Here is a 17,853-nt window from a genome sequence, read left to right as displayed (position 1 = left end):
CAAAGAGGGACTAAGATTAAAAAGTGGTTTCTGGGGCTTCCCTGGTGGCGCAGTGGTTTAGAGTCCGCCTGCCGATGCAGGGGACACGGGTTCATGCCCCGGTCCGGGAGGATCCCGCGTGCCGTGGAGCGGCTGGGTCCGTGAGCCATGGCCGCTGAGCCTGCGCGTCCGGAGCCTGTGCTCCGCAGCGGGAGAGGCCACAGCAGTGAGAGACTCGCGTACTGCAAACAAAATAAAAAAAAAAAAAAAAAAAAAAGTGGTTTCTGCCAACAAAGAGCACCTTTAGATACGGGAAGGTTTCTGCTTCTGTGTGTCCATCTGGGTGTCAAACCGTGAGCTAATTGTGCCCTTGTCCTGGCCTGGCCTTGAGGACATGGCTCAGTTCTGATCATGGGTTTTATATTCTAAACAGTTGAAGTTGTGGGCATGGGACCCGGAAGAGGAACGCAGGCGACAGGAAAAATGGCAACAGGAGCAGGAACGTTTGCTCCAGGTAGGACTGGGTTTGCTGCTTTTTATTTTTTTCTTCTTTTTGGTGATGCTCTCTTAATTTCTGCTGTATTAAATAGATGTTTAGGGCTTCCCTGGTGGCGCAGTGGTTGAGAGTCCGCCTGCCAATGCAGGGGACACGGGTTCGTGCCCCGGTCCGGGAAGATCCCACATGCCGTGGAGCGGCTGGGCCCGTGAGCCATGGCTGCTGAGCCTGCGCCTCCGGAGCCTGTGCTCCACAACGGGAGAGGCCACAACAGTGAGAGGCCCGCGTACTGCAAAATAAATAAATAAATTAATTAAATAAATAGATGTTTAGCCCAGGGAATACATGGAATCAGCTTCTTCTCAGAAGTCGTTGAGTCTAAGTCTGTTCATTTTGTGTCCATGAGACAGAATGCTCTGAGTCTAATTCCTCCCACCAGAGGTTACACTGATGAACATAAGGAGAAAGCATTTCACTTAGAAAAAAATCCAAGTATTGATTAAGGGCCAATCCACCCACTCATCACCCTGTTCGCTGCCAATCAAATTCCAGTCCAACTAGGAGTGGGAAGGAATTATCGGAAAGTTATTTATAGCCTACATGAGAAATAAAAGTTGACCTGGGTCTTCTTCCTTAAGTAGAAATGTTTGCTCCATCTTTGAGCAAAAGCTCCTAATTTTCAATTCTAGAAAAATTCTGGGAGTTAACTTATCATGCTCCTACTTGTTTCATCCCAGTTTTGTGGAGCAACAGAGCTTCAAAAAATAATCTAGTAACCTTAGAAACTAACCTATGCTGAGCATTTGGGGTGTGCCAGAACTGGCATATTTGTAGGTGCTTGACATATTTTACCTAACTTCATTCTCATAAAACTCATCAAAGTATGTCTTATTGATCTCAGTTTTCAATTGAAGAAATTAAGGCTCAAAATAAGTTAAATAATTGCCCAAGGTCATACCTCTAACAAATGTTGAGCCTCGTTTCAAATCCAAGCTTGGGTGACTCTAAAACTCATGTTTTTTCCCCTATACTCCCAATGGTATTGATTTTACCAAAAGTCATAAAGAAAAAGAATGTTAAATCTCATTTATTTTTGTGACTTTCTGCTGATGTGTAGAAAGCAATGCTTAATGCAAGTTTATTTTACTTTTTTTTCTTATCTTTTTGTTCTAATCCTTTGGCTTAATTCCCAGGGGTGGGGAGCAAGAGTCAGCTAGATAGTTAATTAATTGTAGTGTGGCTCTAGGTCTGCCTGTTAAGTTTGACACTTTTCAAAATTACATAGGAGTAAACCTTCAATACCAAAATCTAGTTCTTAGTAAGAACTAGGTTCAGCAAAGTCCCAGAGCTGTTGGGACATTTAGGTCCATTGGGAGACCCCAGACCAGCCCTGGTCATCTGCTATTCTCTTGGAAGTCAGATGCCCATTCCACCAGGAGTCAGAAATTCCACAGAGTAAAGAAGACAGCCTGTGTTTCCCATGGTAGTGCTGTGTCTGTTATACTTTGAAAGGTGGCCGTGGTTTTAGGTGTGGGTTGTGGGCTTAGGGGCAAGGTGTTTATGGGGAAGGAAGGGTGTGTGTGTGTGTGTGTGTGTCTGTGGACAGATATACCATATCTTTGGCCCCTGTATCATCAGTTCATCCTCTTGGTGAGGGAAACATTTGATATAAGCTCCTAGAACCAATAAATGTAAGAAGCTTTGCTTGTTTTTCATCTTCTGTAAAGTTTTAAGGTCTGTTTCCTCTATTCTGAAGACCCTTGGAGTCCCTCTCTAAAACTTTACAATATTAGGTTTTATAACAAAATTTTTAGCCAAAGTTTAAAAGCCTACCATGGGTTGACCCAACAGTGGTTTGGCCAGAGCATTAATAGGAACATTAGGCTCCAGACAATCCCATAAAGCCCTTTTGCTCCTAAGATAATAACATAACAAGTAATACCTGGAGGAATTCTCGGTGCCTTCCCCAAGAAGATGGAAGCACAGACTCATGTTAGCCTCAGAGAGAAGACTGACAGTAATCAGCCTAAAATATTTGACTGTGCATAACATACTCCAGCAATTCCTTTTTCTCTGTCATGTCAGGGATGCCATTCTCAAGGCATCCAGGGGTGTCAGTTCGCATCTTAAGCATTCGTTTTAATTTCCATGTATTCATTTCTTCTAGTCAGCTGTCAGGGACTCCAGTCACATTTTTAAAGCTCTCCTTATCCTATTCAGAGTATTTTTTTTTTTCCTCTGGAAGTGGTGACTAGTGTCCTATTTTTTTCTGAAAACAATAATAGCAGTTCTGATATCAAAGCCTTCTAATGGGCTGTTTAAAAGCTACTCTTAATTCAAGAGGACTTAAAGTTAGGAAGATTCCATTTTAGTAGAATGGCCACAAGCAAAGAGTAATTCAGCCACTCAGCTAATTATCGTTTTGTCCACTTTGGACCTTTCTCCATCATCTATCTTGTAAACCTGCAAGGTTTTTTTTTTTTTAAATCTTTTATTAAACTGTCCCAGCAGCAACGTATTTCTGTCAGTGGAATGGCAAAACTCATCTCTGAAGGGCCCGGTAAAAGCAAACTATTGGTTTAACCTACCTCTAAGGACAAAACCCAAGTTAAGAAAGAGTTTAGAATCTTTCCATCTTTTCTCTTTCCATAAGCAAATGCCTACTCATATATCTGAAGAACAATTCTATGAAACACCCACAGCAGAAAAGATCGTTCTCTGTTGGATTTTTATGTCCCTATCATGTCTGAGTACCACGAAATGGTATTCCCCTTTTGGTGCATGAATGGGTTAGCTTCAGAACGTTACAGCAAGAAGAGAGTCTTGCAACACATTGTACATGATGGTTTAGCGGGGGGAAAAGTCCCAATGATGTATGCACTGGTCCGTTCAGAACAATCTATGGAAATTCCATAACAGGAGAGATACCAGAAGGAGCAGGACAAGCTGAAGGAAGAGTGGGAAAAGGCCCAAAAGGAGGTGGAAGAGGAAGAACGCAGATACTATGAGGAGGTAGGAAATTCCCCGGAAGGAATTTGACCCTGAAGCCCTGATTCCTCAAAGTCTATCAGCACTTTCTCTGTCTGTGCTATGTGTACCCTTGGGGCATGTCTGATTTTCTTTACTCACAACAGAGCCCTATCAACCTTTTAAAAGAGTCCTATCCTATAGGCTGTAAAAGACTACTACTCTTCCAAGTTTAGCTTGTGGTAAGGGTGTGTTGAGTCATGGTCAAGGGGGAGAATAGAGTTGTATCTGTTCTTTAGTCACAAAGGTCAGATTCTTGATTTGTCTTAGATGACATGAAAGTATCAATTTGTTTATTTGTGTGTTTGTTTGAGGCGAGCATGTTTGGTAGTAGTGAATTAGTATTAATTTTTATGAGGATAATTTTGATATCAAGGCTAAGTGAATCCTTACTACTGCATTCACTGTATGGTACTAAAGAGATTTAGAAGGGAGGAGAATTTGGCTTTGTTTGTTTCATTTTTAGATGAACAAACCAGACCATATTCGAGAATTTGAAACTACACTTTATGTATATTATCCAAAATCTGTTTATGATTAATATTGTTGTGAATTTTTTCTTCAACAATAATTTTTGTGCATAATACTTTCCCTAATAGCATTTCTAATTTGGCCTCTTGAACTAATTAACTTGCAAAGACTCTATTTTTCTAAATTAAATGCTAATTTCTAAATCATTGCCCATAGAGCATGTTATCTGATTTACATGCTTTTTAAAAGTAAGACCTTTTTTTATGCCGTGCTTGTTTATACATAATTCTGATGTTTGTCCCTAAATTTCTTTAATGACACTTCTCTCTTGACAAATATGATTTATCCTTTCTCTCCCTTTCATTAATTCCTGTCCTTCCCCCAGGAGCGCAAAATAATTGAGGACACTGTGGTTCCATTTACTATTTCTTCAAGTTCTGCAGACCAGCTATCTACATCCTCCTCTGTGACTGAAGGCAGTGGGACAATGGTAAGACCATAGATTAAAAGGAATTCATGAAATAAGAAAACTAAAATAGAAGTACTAAACCACAAGGCCAAGTTTTCCACCAGTTTGAAGCCAAGACTAGCTGTTTCTCTAGAATTATGTCAGCTACTACGTGGCCATTGTACCCCATCATACTGTCATTGCCGCGGTGAAACCCTAGAGTCAATCCCTGAGAGCAGTAAATGTATTACTAGGGCCAGCCCTGCCCCCGCAGGCTGGAAACCAAAGTCTCTGCACTGGTTGGCAAGACCCTGGTTAGTGATGCCATGTGCTGGAATGTCTTTCTAACTGCCTATCATTCATTCATTTAGCAGACATATGTTTCTCTCTGCCAGACCATACGTCTCTTTGCACTGGATGTTAGCAGTAGGATGCCAACAATACACTCTCACCGGCCTCCATGAAAGTTTCTTCTGAATCACTCTTAAAATTCCACATGAATTGGGCTTCCCTGGTGGTGCAGTGGCTGAGAGTCCGCCTGCCGATGCAGGGGACACGGGTTTGTGCCCCGGTCCAGGAAGATCCCACATGCCGTGGAGCGGCTGGGCCCGTGAGCCATGGCTGCTGAGCCTGCACGTCCGGAGCCTGTGCTCTGCAAGGGGAGAGGCCACAACAGTGAGAGGCCCGCGTACCACAAAAAAAAAAAAAAAAAAAAAAATTCCACATGAATATATATATATATATATATATATGTGTGTGTCTTCAAGGTCTGGAGAGAGTCCAGAAAGGTTGGTCAACCTCCATATCCCCCAAATAAGGTCATGGAGGTAGTGGACAGAGGTCATACCAACACCTGGATAGTCCATAATCTGCATTTTAGTTTTTGATGGTATAATAACAGAATAAATTCATTTTGCAATAAACATATCACTTGGGTATATGTCATATTAGTCATTTCTGTAGTCAATATAAGCTGCAATACACTGAAATTTTTAAATTATCCAATTTTAACTTAATACAAATGAAGATTGTACAAAAGTAATTCACCAAATTTGATATTGCATGGTCACTCAGGAAACTCAGATTATTGCTTATCTTTGCTATTATATACAAAGATTATCACAAAAGCCAAATCTTTCATGTCTCTTTCATATATTACAATGATAATTATGAAAGATTTTCTAGACTCTAAAATAAGTTATTTATGTATCATCATCAAAGGAATTCTACACTGTCCAACAATTTTTCAATATTTACCAGCCATTTTCAAATATCAAAATTGGAAGTGTATTGTTTTTTATTTTTTTTAACATCTTTATTGGAGTATAATTGCTTTACAATGGTGTGTCAGTTTCTGCTTGGTTTTTTTTTTTTTTTTTTTTTTTTTTTTTTTCGGTACGCGGGCCTCTCACCATTGTGGCCTCTCCCGTTGCGGAGCACAGGCTCTGGACGTGCAGGCTCAGCGGCCATGGCTCACGGGCCCAGCCACTCTGCGGCGTGTGGGATCTTCCCAGACCAGGGCACGAACCCGTGTCCCCTGCATCGGCAGGCGGACTCTCAACCACTGTGCCACCAGGGAAGCCCTCTGCTTGTTTTTTACTTAAATTTAAAAAATTTAAATTAAAGACTAAAAATTTTTTAAATTTTTTATACAATTTTTAAAGGTTACACTACATAATCTGCATTTTGAAATAACCCACGGGCACTCAAATGCCACTTGTCTTGAAATAAACAATCCTATGACTTTGTTTTATTTTGAAAGATGGGTTTTCTAGCCAGTTCCCTTTTATGATAACTTCTGAGAGAGATCCAGGTTACATGTTCATTTCAAATCATTGGAAATCAGTTACTATTCAGTTAATTTGAAGACTGTTCTTTAAATTGTAGTCAGTGTGATTGAGAAAATGCTTCAGATATTCCATGGCCAGACATGAGTATTGTCCAGTGTGTTTAAAAATTATATTCAAGATTATCCTTGTTTTCCCCATTAGAATAAGATGGACTTGGAAAACTGTCGAGAGGAAGAACAAAAGACAAGACAGAAGAAACCATTCCAGGGGGATAACAGTGGCTCATTGCTTAAGACTAAGGAAGGTGATCCACTGGAGGAAAAGGGCAGGTATGAGCCGTTCCAGGCTGTCCATCCATATGCGCAAAGCCGGGCTGCGCCCCTTCACTCCCAGGAAGGGCACCCATCACTAATGCAAATCATATTCAGCTTTGAAATTATCATTCCAATAATACATTATACATATATTATTGCTTGAAGACATTCTAATGGCTCTAAAGTCAGTGTCCTTATACTATTGAATATAAATAGCCTTATTTTTAAATAGGTGAAACCTGTTTTTAAATGAGGGGAGACAGTATAGATCACCAAAGGACCATGTTGTCAATTCAAAGTCCCAAACCTAAATACCACTCACCTGAAATGGTTAATGTGTCTGGAGGGATAGAGTTTAAAATGGGGCTGTGGTGTGGTTATAGAGAACAGTCTGGTGGTTGCCAAGGGGGAGGGGGTTGGGGGAGGGATGGAGTGGGAAGCTGGGATTAGCAGATGTAAGCTATTATATATAGAATGGATGAACAACAAGGTCCTACTGTACAGCACAGAGAACCTATGATAAACCATAATGGAAAAGAATATTTTAAAAAAGAATGTATATGTGTGTGTGTGTGTGTGTGTATATATATATATATACATATACATATATATATATAAAACTGAACCACTTTGCTGTAAAACAGAAATTAACACAGCATTGTGAATCAACTATACTTAAATTTTAAAAAATATTAAAACTAAAAAAAAGAAAGAAAAAAAATATTGTATCAATACTGATTCATTAACTGTAACCAAAGTACCATACTCACAGAAAACAACAGGGGAAACTGTGTGCAGGGTAGATGGGAAGTCTCTGTACTATCTTTGCAATTTTTTTAAATAACTCTAAGACTGGTCCACAGAAATAAAGTTTATTTAAAGGAAGAAAAAAAAATGAGGCCGTGGTGTCCTACTCACTGTGGTTTTACTATGGACCTGAACTTTGCCATTAGTATCCTCTGACCTGTGAGAAGCCATGTTTACTCTGGGTGATAATATAAAGGATAGCCAACAAACCCCTTGGTCATGGGTAATTCCCCTACCCCATGGGTTCCGGTATGTTCCATGGGAGATCAGAACAGGATACCCAGAAACTCCTGGAGCATTCAGAGCTAGCTCAGACTGGAGCAGAATCTGGTTGTAGGTACGGACTGTAGTGAGTTTATTGATGGGACCCCATGCCTGACCTAAAGGGGACCTGCAGAAACCCAAGAGGCTGGCAGGGCTCTGCCACCAGCAAGTTCTTTATGATACAAATGTTGGCCTCTAGGGCTCCGATATATCAGATAGATGTTGGAAAGTGTGCATGCATGTGTGTGTGCGCATACACACTTGGGTACACACACAGCGCCCTCAGAGGGACCCAAAGACACAAAAGGCTATCTAAGTATCATTTTCAAAGACTGGCCAATTTGAAAGGTTGGCTGGGAGCTGAGCTCTTCTGATGGGATTTGCACTGAGAATTCTCCTATGCTCATCAGCTAGGAGACTCAGTGAATTGTAAGATATTAGAGCTTGGGACCCATGTCCAGAGCCTGCAGAGCCCTTGGAACAGCACATCTGTTTCCAGTTAGCACTATTTAAAGAGACTTTCCAGTTTTTGAAATGAAAGCCACTAGTCAGGAATATTTGAAGGATGCTAATAAGCATTTTCCATGAATTACTGCTCGTTCTCCAGACAGTCCCTGTTGTTGCCAGAAACCTTTAAAAAAATCTCCTCTGTCTCTCCTTTCTTTGCACATAGAAGCTACTAAAGGGCCAGTGAATTACCATAGGCTGCCGAAGCCCCATGTGGCTCAAATATTTTCCACAATAAGTCCTCTCTTGTGAAAATTTGGGAGATTGCATTTAGCTCTGGCACCCCTTGAAATGATTAGAATGAAGAATTTTGTGGACAAGGAGGTAGAGAGGACATCAGAAATGATGGTTTGTTAAACTGCTGGATAATGAAAATGCGTAGCATTTTACAGTATTCTAAATCCATTTTAAATCTAGTTTAAAATAAAAAGAATAAATATTTATTTAGCCCCATTTCTTTTTTCGTATAGTAAGTAAGTGGTCCTGAGGGATAAGATCGATAATTTTAGTTCAGTTGCTTTTATTCCTGTTCTGAAATATATTTGTTATTTTAACAGCCTAACTCAAGGCGTCTTGACTCATTCTGAGAACCCTGCATTGAAAGGAATCTATCAGGACCTCCAGCTGGATACAGAAGCTGGGGCCTCACCCTGTGGGATAAACCCACAGCTAGCTCAGGGTAAGAATGGAGAAAACCAAACCCCATGTTTCAGTTATTGTAAGACCCCTTCCCCACCCCATCGTCCAGACAGATATGACCTCTGCTGGCTGCAAGCTTATCTTCCAGCTTATGCTAAACAGCACGGGTCCGGAGGCTCCATGAAATCACTGTGAGACCTCAGCAGGCATTAGCACTTTAAAGAAATGTGATTACTAAGCACTAAGGCGGCAGCTTTACTGAGCACTAAGTGTATGTTCTTTACTTGGACTCAGATCCATCCCGGAATCAGCAGGTATCAAACCCACCAATGCACATTTTAGAAGATGTGAAGCCAAAAACCCTCCCATTGGACAAAAACATTAATCATCAGATTGAGTCTCCGAGTGAAAGGCGGAAGTGAGTAACCAAATAAGATGGGTGTGGAATTTCTTTTTTTTTTTTAATTGACTAAGAAGGGGGAAAAGTGAAAAAGTGTGAGATGGCTGGATGTTAGCATCATTTTTGTGCTTTCTGTCCATTGACTGTCATTGACAAGGTAACAAATATTTATGGAAGTTTGGAACAATCTTTCTGGCAAGTAAATATTTAGTCTGAATTTGGCAACTTAAAAGAGACAAAGTAATGTTTTTAACCCACAAATCTAAACATTGGAAAGATTGTGCAGGTCTGTTGTATTAGCAATTTATTTAAGTGAGTTAAATTGTCTCAGAGCCTATGGACAAATGTTCTTTCAAGGAAAAAATGTTTCCTCATCATTCTCTCCCCTTAACTAACTACCCCAGGCTCTATTCTAATTTTGTAACAATTGTATTTTTTATAGTAATAATAGTTTGCATCATTTTTGAAACATGTCAATATAATAGGCACTGTGTTGAAAGGTTTACATATATCTTTTTCCTCTTCTTTTCATATATTAACTCACTGAACTCTCCCAATAACATTATTGCGTTATTGTTCCCATTTTACAGGTGAGGAAATTGAGGCTCAGAGAAATTAAATAACTTATCCAAAGTACTTGTCTGGATGAGTGGTAGAGGGATTCAGAATGAACCCACAGTTCCATGATAAGATCATACTTGAGCCAGAGGTTCCTTGTAATCAGTTTTAAAAAGATAATATTCATTATACTTCAACCAATAATTCAACCTGGAGCCAGACCACCTGGATTCAAAATATTGACTCTGACACTTGCCTGCATGGAACTTTGAGCAAGATACTTAATCTTTCTCTGTTCCAGTTTCTTCATGTATAAAATGGGAATAATAGTAGTGCCTACTTCATAGGGTTTTGTGCCTGGCAAGTAATAAGTACTATACATTGTAGGCAGTGGTGTTGATAATGACAGCGATGGTGATGATGATGATGATGATGATAACTTGTTTTATAAGTTCATCCTTTTATCTTATTTTTCGTGTTACATTTTTTCTCAATACACTTTTGAACCATTTTCCCCTTTTCCCTTATGTCTATCCAATTTCATTTCTCTATGTCTAGATGACATGCAGAATTAATAGAAGGTAAAATCACATAGAAGGAGTCGTTATTTTTATTGATTATTGTGGTGATTTTCCACCATTTTTCAAGGTGATGGTCCTTATACTTTAGGATATTCCATGAAAAGCTGATATTTTGGAGAAGACAAGCTCTGTCTGAGGAGGGAGGTTTGGGGGGTCAGGGGCTCAGGGAGTTATTCTGAAAGCAGTTACAAGACAGATGGCCTCATGCTCTGTTCAGGTCTATGCTGGCATTTCTCTTTTCCTTGTTCTTTTCTGTCCCTTTCTTTACCAATGAAATTAACTTTTAAAATCAAGAGCCCAGAACTGACAGCTTAATCACAGGCAGGTCTCATGTGTAACCAACAGCACCTGTAAAACCATTCTGGGGGCTTCTGGCTGGGAACCATTCTGCTTTGTAGATGCCCAATGACATAGCAGTCATGAGACGTTTTGAACATCATCCCTAATCACGTAACAAATTTATGAATAGGGGTGGAAGGCACCTCACTGAAAGATACCTCCATTAAGCGCTGCCCTTTATTTCTGGGCTCTCTTTAAGAACTTTTCCCTACACCTCCATTCATCTCTCCCCTCCCACCCCATCCATAATTTTTATATCTAACTTAGAATGCAACTTTCACTAGCAAAGAGCCTGACCAAAATAAAGAATAGAGAACTATTCTGTCTTTCTGTTCAACAATGCCAGCCTGGTTTTGATATCATACATCCAATGTCTGTACAGTCTGCTAGATGGAACCTTTTTTGTCCTTCGTAAAAAAAAAATGACCCCTAGGACACACTGTGGTCTTTTATTTGGTTGCCAAGGAAGTGGGGTGGTTTTTTTTTCCTTGTCTAAAAAGCCTTTCCTTGTGGGATTGGACTTCTCTTTACTTGACATGATGTTTGGCTCCTTTCCCATGTTACAGGAAAAGCCCTCGAGAGAACTTCCAGGCTGGGCACTTGTCCCCCTGCTCCTCCACCCCTCCTGGCCAGTCACCAAACAGGTACAAGAGGTCAGCAAGCCTTTCTGAGGCTGCTTTGTTTTGGCTAGAGCCTGCCGAGCACAATCGCAACCAAATTAGTGCTTGCCAGAGGATTGTGAGGGATTTGTCCATCCATGTCTCTTCCTACACACACATAGGCAGGAGGAGAGAAAACATCCCCATCTGCCTAAAGATTTTATCAGCCCACAATCGAAAGAGCCAAGTGTGTGACGTTGGCGCGGCTGTGGCCATAGGGCTTTAATTACATTGTGCAGAACCTGCAATCTAATAAGAAAATCCACCAGACAATTGCCGGGCTCCTAAGTCGGCGCCTTTCCCTCCAAGACGGCTCGGACCTTCTAGGCGGGATCCGCTGATGGCTCTTACAGTGAACCAGGCGGGCGCTGAGAAATGAAACTTCATCCTCCCTTTTACTCTACTCGAGCTCTCTAATGATTGCTTCTGGACATTAATTAGGCCCCATGATATTCTTAAAAGCTGCCTGAGCTCCCATTCCCTGGAGAGACAAATGACTGAGTACTCCAAGGTTTTCTTTGATTTCGAAATTTCATTTAACTACTGGATAAGAGGGAAATCCTAATAAATAGAGTTTGCTAAGGGCAACTCTTCCTTTTTTCTCTTGTCTTTCTGTTTCTTCTGTCCCTCTCTTTGCTTCCAAATGACGTTGCACATTTTAAAATTTCTTGTGTAATTCCAAGAGCTTTCCCGACAATCGGCATCATTGCAATCTGATCTTAGCTGTGGGAAAGCTGCCTTAGAGCACAGCCATCCTGTCTGAGCCAGGTGGAATGGAAACCCAATGTGAGTTCTTCATACCGGATCACAGAACTTGGTATCAGAGCAGGGATTTGATCCCACATCTGCCTGATACCTGTTAGGCTGTATCACAATTTCCTCTTTATTTTTAAACAACAACAACAACAAATTTTAATAAGGAAAAAGAAATGCCCTAGTGGGCCAATGAACCAATTATAGAAAAATTTAACACAACATTAAAACCTTAATAAAGCTAAACTTGACTGTCTTTTAGGACGTGAGAAAACATATGATAAATACATTAAATCATTTCAAGGCATTTGATCACTGTGATTGAATAGACTACAACGCAAACTTTTTATAATAACACACACCTACATGCACACACACACACACACACACAGAATTCCATGCCACAGTGGAGACCTATTGTATTTAATCTATCAATTGTCTGCATCTTATACCTAATGCTTAATTCCTGCTCATTATCAGTTCAGTAATTGTTTCACTTACGGTATAAACATTTTAAAAACTCATGTTTTATTTATTTTTTTATTTTTTTGCATGAGGCTCCATATTAGTGTGTTTGACCAATGATTCTAAATGGAACATTTTATTATGACATATATTTTGCAACTTAGGTCTATAAGTGGGAAGAAGCTGTGTTCTTCATGTGGGCTTCCGTTGGGTAAAGGAGCTGCAATGATCATCGAGACCCTCAATCTCTATTTTCACATCCAGTGCTTTAGGGTATGTATTCATCTCTCTTCTGCCTAAGTACAATCTCATAATGTCTTTTGGCCTCGTTCTGTGCTGAGTGACTACCTCCTGGAAATCCTGACAGCCTTTGCTTGTGAGAGCCTCCTGACTCTAGGTTGTACAGAAGTGTGCGTGGAGTCCATCCTTCAGGGTGAAACTCTCCTATCATGCATCCCTCTGGAATGTCGGGTTAGAGGAGGCAAAACAGATTTGTGGGACGTGTCTTTATAAAACCATTTTTCGTTGCTAAAGAGCATATACTTTAGCAAGAAGCTGAGAAAGCCACCCTGGAGGACGATGATGCTTCTGAATCTTTTAAGGCCAGATGGATTTATTTGGAATGTAACATTGTTGCTGCTTCTCAAACTCTTGAGACTCAATTCAAAGATTTTTGGTCTTTGACATAATGGAAGATTGTCAATTAAGTAGTTACAGCTAGTTGCTGACTTGTAGGTCTCCAAATGAGTATGTCTACAGTCACAGACTGAATATCACTCCCTCTGAGAAGCTGACCTACTTACCACACTAAGTCAAGTTGCCTTTGTTACAGGTCCTTATAGAACCTTTCATGGTCCTCATCGCTCACTATTGAATTGTTTAATTATCATCTGCTCTCTACAAGCTCCATAAGGGCAGGGACCACATCTGTCTGGCTCACCACTATATCCTCTGTACCCAGTGGTGATGGTATCAATAAATATTTTTAGATGAATGAATTAATAACTAACTGAAAATGAGGAGGACTAAATTCTAGTCCCAAATCTCCTGCCAACAAGCAGGTGAACGAACCACTTATGCCTGATTTATTATAATATTTACAAGTCAGACTATATCAGCATTTCCTTTTTTCACCCATGGACATGTTTCAGATAATATATAATTGTGAAGCCAAACCTCTGTCTCTGAAAAAGAGTCATTTCTTTCTCTTTATAACCCTAACATGCTTTCTGTGTCCTTCTTGGATTTGTCCTGTTTCTCATTAGTAGCCCCCTCAGCTATAAAGTAAACTTGCATGGGTTTAAAATAACTTCCACTTTACCTATAAGCAAAGAGAAAGTGAGTGAGGTTGTCCCAAAGTTATTAATTTAATAATGTCAGTAATCACTGGAAAGCAAAACTGACGGACAAAATGCAATATGGATACTTAATTAGACTCCATTTATCAATATTCTTATTGTAAAATTGACATAGGTAATGTATATCCTAAATTGTCTGGGAATGTTTGGAGGCTATATACTTTTTTTTTTTTTTTTTGGCCACGCTGTGTGTCATGTGGGATCTTAGTTCCCCCACCAGGGATCGAACCCCTGCCCCCTGCATTGGAAGCATGGAGTCTTAACCGCTGGACTGCCAGGGAAGTCCCTGGAAGCTTCATACTTTTAAAAAATTCATATAATACCAAGATAATATGTTCCAACACCACAGTTTATTCTCAGAAACTTTACCAGAACTCAGAATAATCAAGGTGGCAAAGAGTCTTTGCAGATTCTCAGCAGATAGGGGACTTGTCTTCTTAGCTGTCAAGGCCTTTATTCTCTCAAGTCACTCACTTCCTGGAGCTGACCTGATGCTTTAAGGTACATCACCTCTTAGATTTATCCCCTACCCTTCTGTGTAGATGCAGCTTGTAACATAATTTGGATGAAGCCTCCCTCTGCCTGAGATGACCTTAGAGCATCAGTCTGGGGCTGGCCCTTGTTTCCTGGGCTGGGTCAAGATCCCCCTGCAGTAGGCTGGCATGAACCAACATGCCAGAGAACTGGCATGTTCTCTGATTCAGCCAGTACAATGTACCCCACAGTCTCTTTCTGCTCTCAGGCTGACTTGGTATCACTGCCTTTAACGTGGAAACATAAAGTGGAATAGCTATTTCCCAGTCATTCTGGTCGGGTAGAACTTACCAACAAAAAATGCTAAAAAGCATTTGAAGGTTATTCAGAGACAAGTTTCAATATATATTGATCATTCCTTGGCCATGTGTTTATTTAAAACCACTAGGATTTAACCTGTTTAAAACGGTTCTTCCATCTTGATTGAGAATCAGTGTGCGTAGGCTTTGGGATCAACCCGCTACCACTTACCAACTTCACAACCTTGGACAAGTCAGCTAACCTCTCTGAACTGGTGTCCTCTGAAAAATGCCAGGAGTTAGGATAAAATGCTAAAAGTATATTGTTGCTGGAAGTCAAGTCGTGGTGCAGCATCTAATACATAGTAGATATGCAACAAATGTGGAGGTTGGAGAAGTGATTACTGTACTATTCATGTGAACAATAACTAAACATTATAAGGAAACAATTCCTTATGCACCTTATAACTTCTGTTCTTTCTACCCTATAGTGTGGAGTTTGTAAAGGACAGCTTGGAGATGCAGTGAGTGGGACAGATGTTAGGATTCGAAATGGTCTTCTAAACTGTAATGACTGCTACATGCGATCCAGAAGTAAGTCCTGAGGGGAAATACCTTGAGATGAATGAGTGCAACCATATATGCCTTTCATAGACCTAGCTTAGGAATTCAGCTACTCCCCATCAGTTGATACTCCTACACTGAAGGAAAGATATATTAGCATCCAGGTAAAAGAAATGATAATGAAATAATCCCGTATTTACCGCTTGTTTCTTACTGGAAGTTACTGCTATAACATGGACTAATTCTTTTTATCCAGAAGTGCATTAATACACCAGCAGGTAAAAATGTAAACCAAGTTTGAGACATTGCTTGAGCTCACCATAGAGATTTCAGTGAGATGCAGGGATGCTATAAAGTCTGGAACCCTATTTATTTGTTGAGGCATCTCTTTAGAAGACCAGTAGCATTTGGAGGATGTTTCACATATGAAGAATAGCTCTCCACTGCTCATCAAATCAAGCACCAACTCCTGAATATCTACATGCCTCCATTCAGGAGTTTCATGGCATAATGTGGGCTTGTTCCCAACTAAATTTAAAATTCTTTGAAAGACAAATGGTGGGTTCTACTTCTCTGTGAATCCCTGCCCCCTCCAAAATACCTTAGTACATACTAATCAGAGAAGCCCCCTTGAGGAGCCTGCTCTCGCATCTCATGTCTGGGTCTCCTGCCACAGAAAGTTAATGTTATTTTTGGGGGGGGGCCACCAGGGGGTGCTGTTGCCCAGCTGCTGTTTAGAAAATCTGAAACTAGCCAGTGGCTAGCCTCTGAATCCTTCCTCGCTCTCCATCCTAAGTATAGTCCTTCTGGTGCATGACCTAGACAGCAGGTGATTCTTCTATGCAAATTCGTCAGTCAAAAACTCTTTTAAAAAAAAATATGAGCGAAGATCTGGAATTTGAAATTCAAGAATTTTTTATTATTTCTCTAAGTAAGTGAAGTGGCATGTTTACAGTCTTTTTATGTGGGTTTCTAAATCTGCAAGACTGAAGATTTTAAGAGTGAAAATTGAAACTAAGTTGTTTTATAGCTATAGATTTTGTAAATTCAGAGAAATATATGCCTATTTTAACAAAATGATGGGAAATAAAAATTAAACCCAGGTGGTTTTGATCTATGATAAACATTTGACTTGAGGTCAAAACGGTTCCAACTTAGAGCTGCTGCCATCAACCTGGACTATTTTATATGTATATACAAAGTATTGATATTAATTTTTATATTATGTATTATACATATAAAATATGGGATAATAGTATACCATATATATACCATAAATATATATACAGGTATATACAAATACATATATACATGTATAGTATATAATAATTATATTTTACTTAAACTATATTTGTTTGTTTTGTTTTGTTGTTTGTTTGGGGTTTTTTCTTCTTTATCCCTCCCACCCTCCCTATCCCATCCCTCTAGGTGGTCACAAAGCACCAAGCTGATCTCCCTGTGCTATGTGGCTGCTTTGCACTAGCTATCTATTTTATTTACTTATTTATTTTTTTAAATTTATTGGAGTATAGTTGATTTACAATGTTGTGTTAGTTTCAGGTGTACAGCAAAGTGAATCAGTTATAGATATACATGTATCCAACATTTTTGGCAAATTAAAAAAATGATAATGTTAGGAGAAATTGAGGGCTTCCTCTTTTTTCTTTTTCTGTTTTTTTTTTACTTTTGAAGAAGAATATTCTTTGATTTTCTCTTCTTGTGCCAATGCTCTTCTCTTTATTTAATTTTTGAATTTTATTTTATTTATTTTTTTATACAGCAGGTTCTTATTAGTCATTAAAAAGGAAAACTAAACCCTTTTGTCTCAGGATTCAAAGTGATTTTTTTCCTATCATCTAACATAAATTGGAGTTTTTCCTGCAACCTCAATGACCTGCTGAATGTGAGTCATGGAACCAGAAGAGGGCGCTGTTAGGTTGAGGGCCTCTTGAACCAGATTTGAAAAGTGCTGTAAATCTGAATTTCTTTCATAATTTGAAGTGCTTGAAGAATGCCAGCAGAGAACAAACCTGAACTCACCTCTGGAAAACAGTGACCCGCTTTCATCCAGATTTTCATTTTAATTGAGAAGCTGGGTGTTTTGGTGTCATTTCTTTGGAAATTAGCTTTTCAGATCTAGTCCAGCAATTTTTCTGTTGTGTATACGAATATAAAGGCCACTAACTGCTTTTGATTCCAAATTTAAAGACAAGAACCACAGAGCTCCTGTAATTGTCCTGTAAGATGAAAAATAAGGTGATTGGAGGTAGATTAAAGACATGATTTTTTTCTTTAATGTTTTTGATGCAATATTTTACTAGGATGTTTTTTAGAATACTAAGGTACTAAGAAGAAAGCAAAAAGGCTCAATATCTCTCTGCCTAGATAACCAATATCAATATTCAAAAGAATAAATAAATAGAAGTTATAAGTGGTAAAAGGTTATAAAAATTAGATTGTTTAGAAAGATACCAAATTAAAAGTGAACCTCTTCAACCTTAACCACGTAATCACTTTCTAATAAGTTCTTGGGGAGAGGGGCAGAATGTGTGTTTGTATACACGCACATGCGTGCACACACACACACACACAGATGCATATATGTGTGACACATCTACCTGTATTGGTTTTTATTTCACAAAGGTAATGACATAGCCACAG

General features: G+C 39.5%; 1 protein-coding gene across 8 annotated transcripts in view; it reads left to right on the top strand.

The window, feature by feature from the left end:
- Nucleotides 1-17,853, top strand: part of LIMCH1 (LIM and calponin homology domains 1) — a 340,048-nt gene that overhangs the window by 316,645 nt on the left and 5,550 nt on the right. For 4 of the 8 annotated variants that reach the window (XM_081248345.1, XM_081248343.1, XM_081248342.1 and 1 more), the window contains 9 exons: nt 413-493; nt 3,395-3,487; nt 4,359-4,463; nt 6,413-6,540; nt 8,661-8,782; nt 9,037-9,160; nt 11,187-11,264; nt 12,662-12,770; nt 15,120-15,222. In XM_081248345.1, coding sequence (XP_081104471.1) covers nt 413-493; nt 3,395-3,487; nt 4,359-4,463; nt 6,413-6,540; nt 8,661-8,782; nt 9,037-9,160; nt 11,187-11,264; nt 12,662-12,770; nt 15,120-15,222 — 943 coding nt within the window. The remainder of the gene's footprint in view (nt 1-412; nt 494-3,394; nt 3,488-4,358; nt 4,464-6,412; nt 6,541-8,660; nt 8,783-9,036; nt 9,161-11,186; nt 11,265-12,661; nt 12,771-15,119; nt 15,223-17,853) is intronic. The other 4 variants (XM_081248348.1, XM_081248346.1, XM_081248347.1 and 1 more) reach the window with 1 other exon arrangement.

The sequence above is a fragment of the Mesoplodon bidens genome (genome assembly GCF_964165515.1).
Source record: "Mesoplodon bidens genome assembly, chromosome: 1".
NCBI lineage: Eukaryota > Metazoa > Chordata > Mammalia > Artiodactyla > Ziphiidae > Mesoplodon > Mesoplodon bidens.
The sequence above is the reverse complement of the archived record's forward strand: the minus strand, read 5'-3'. Positions and strand labels throughout refer to the sequence as shown.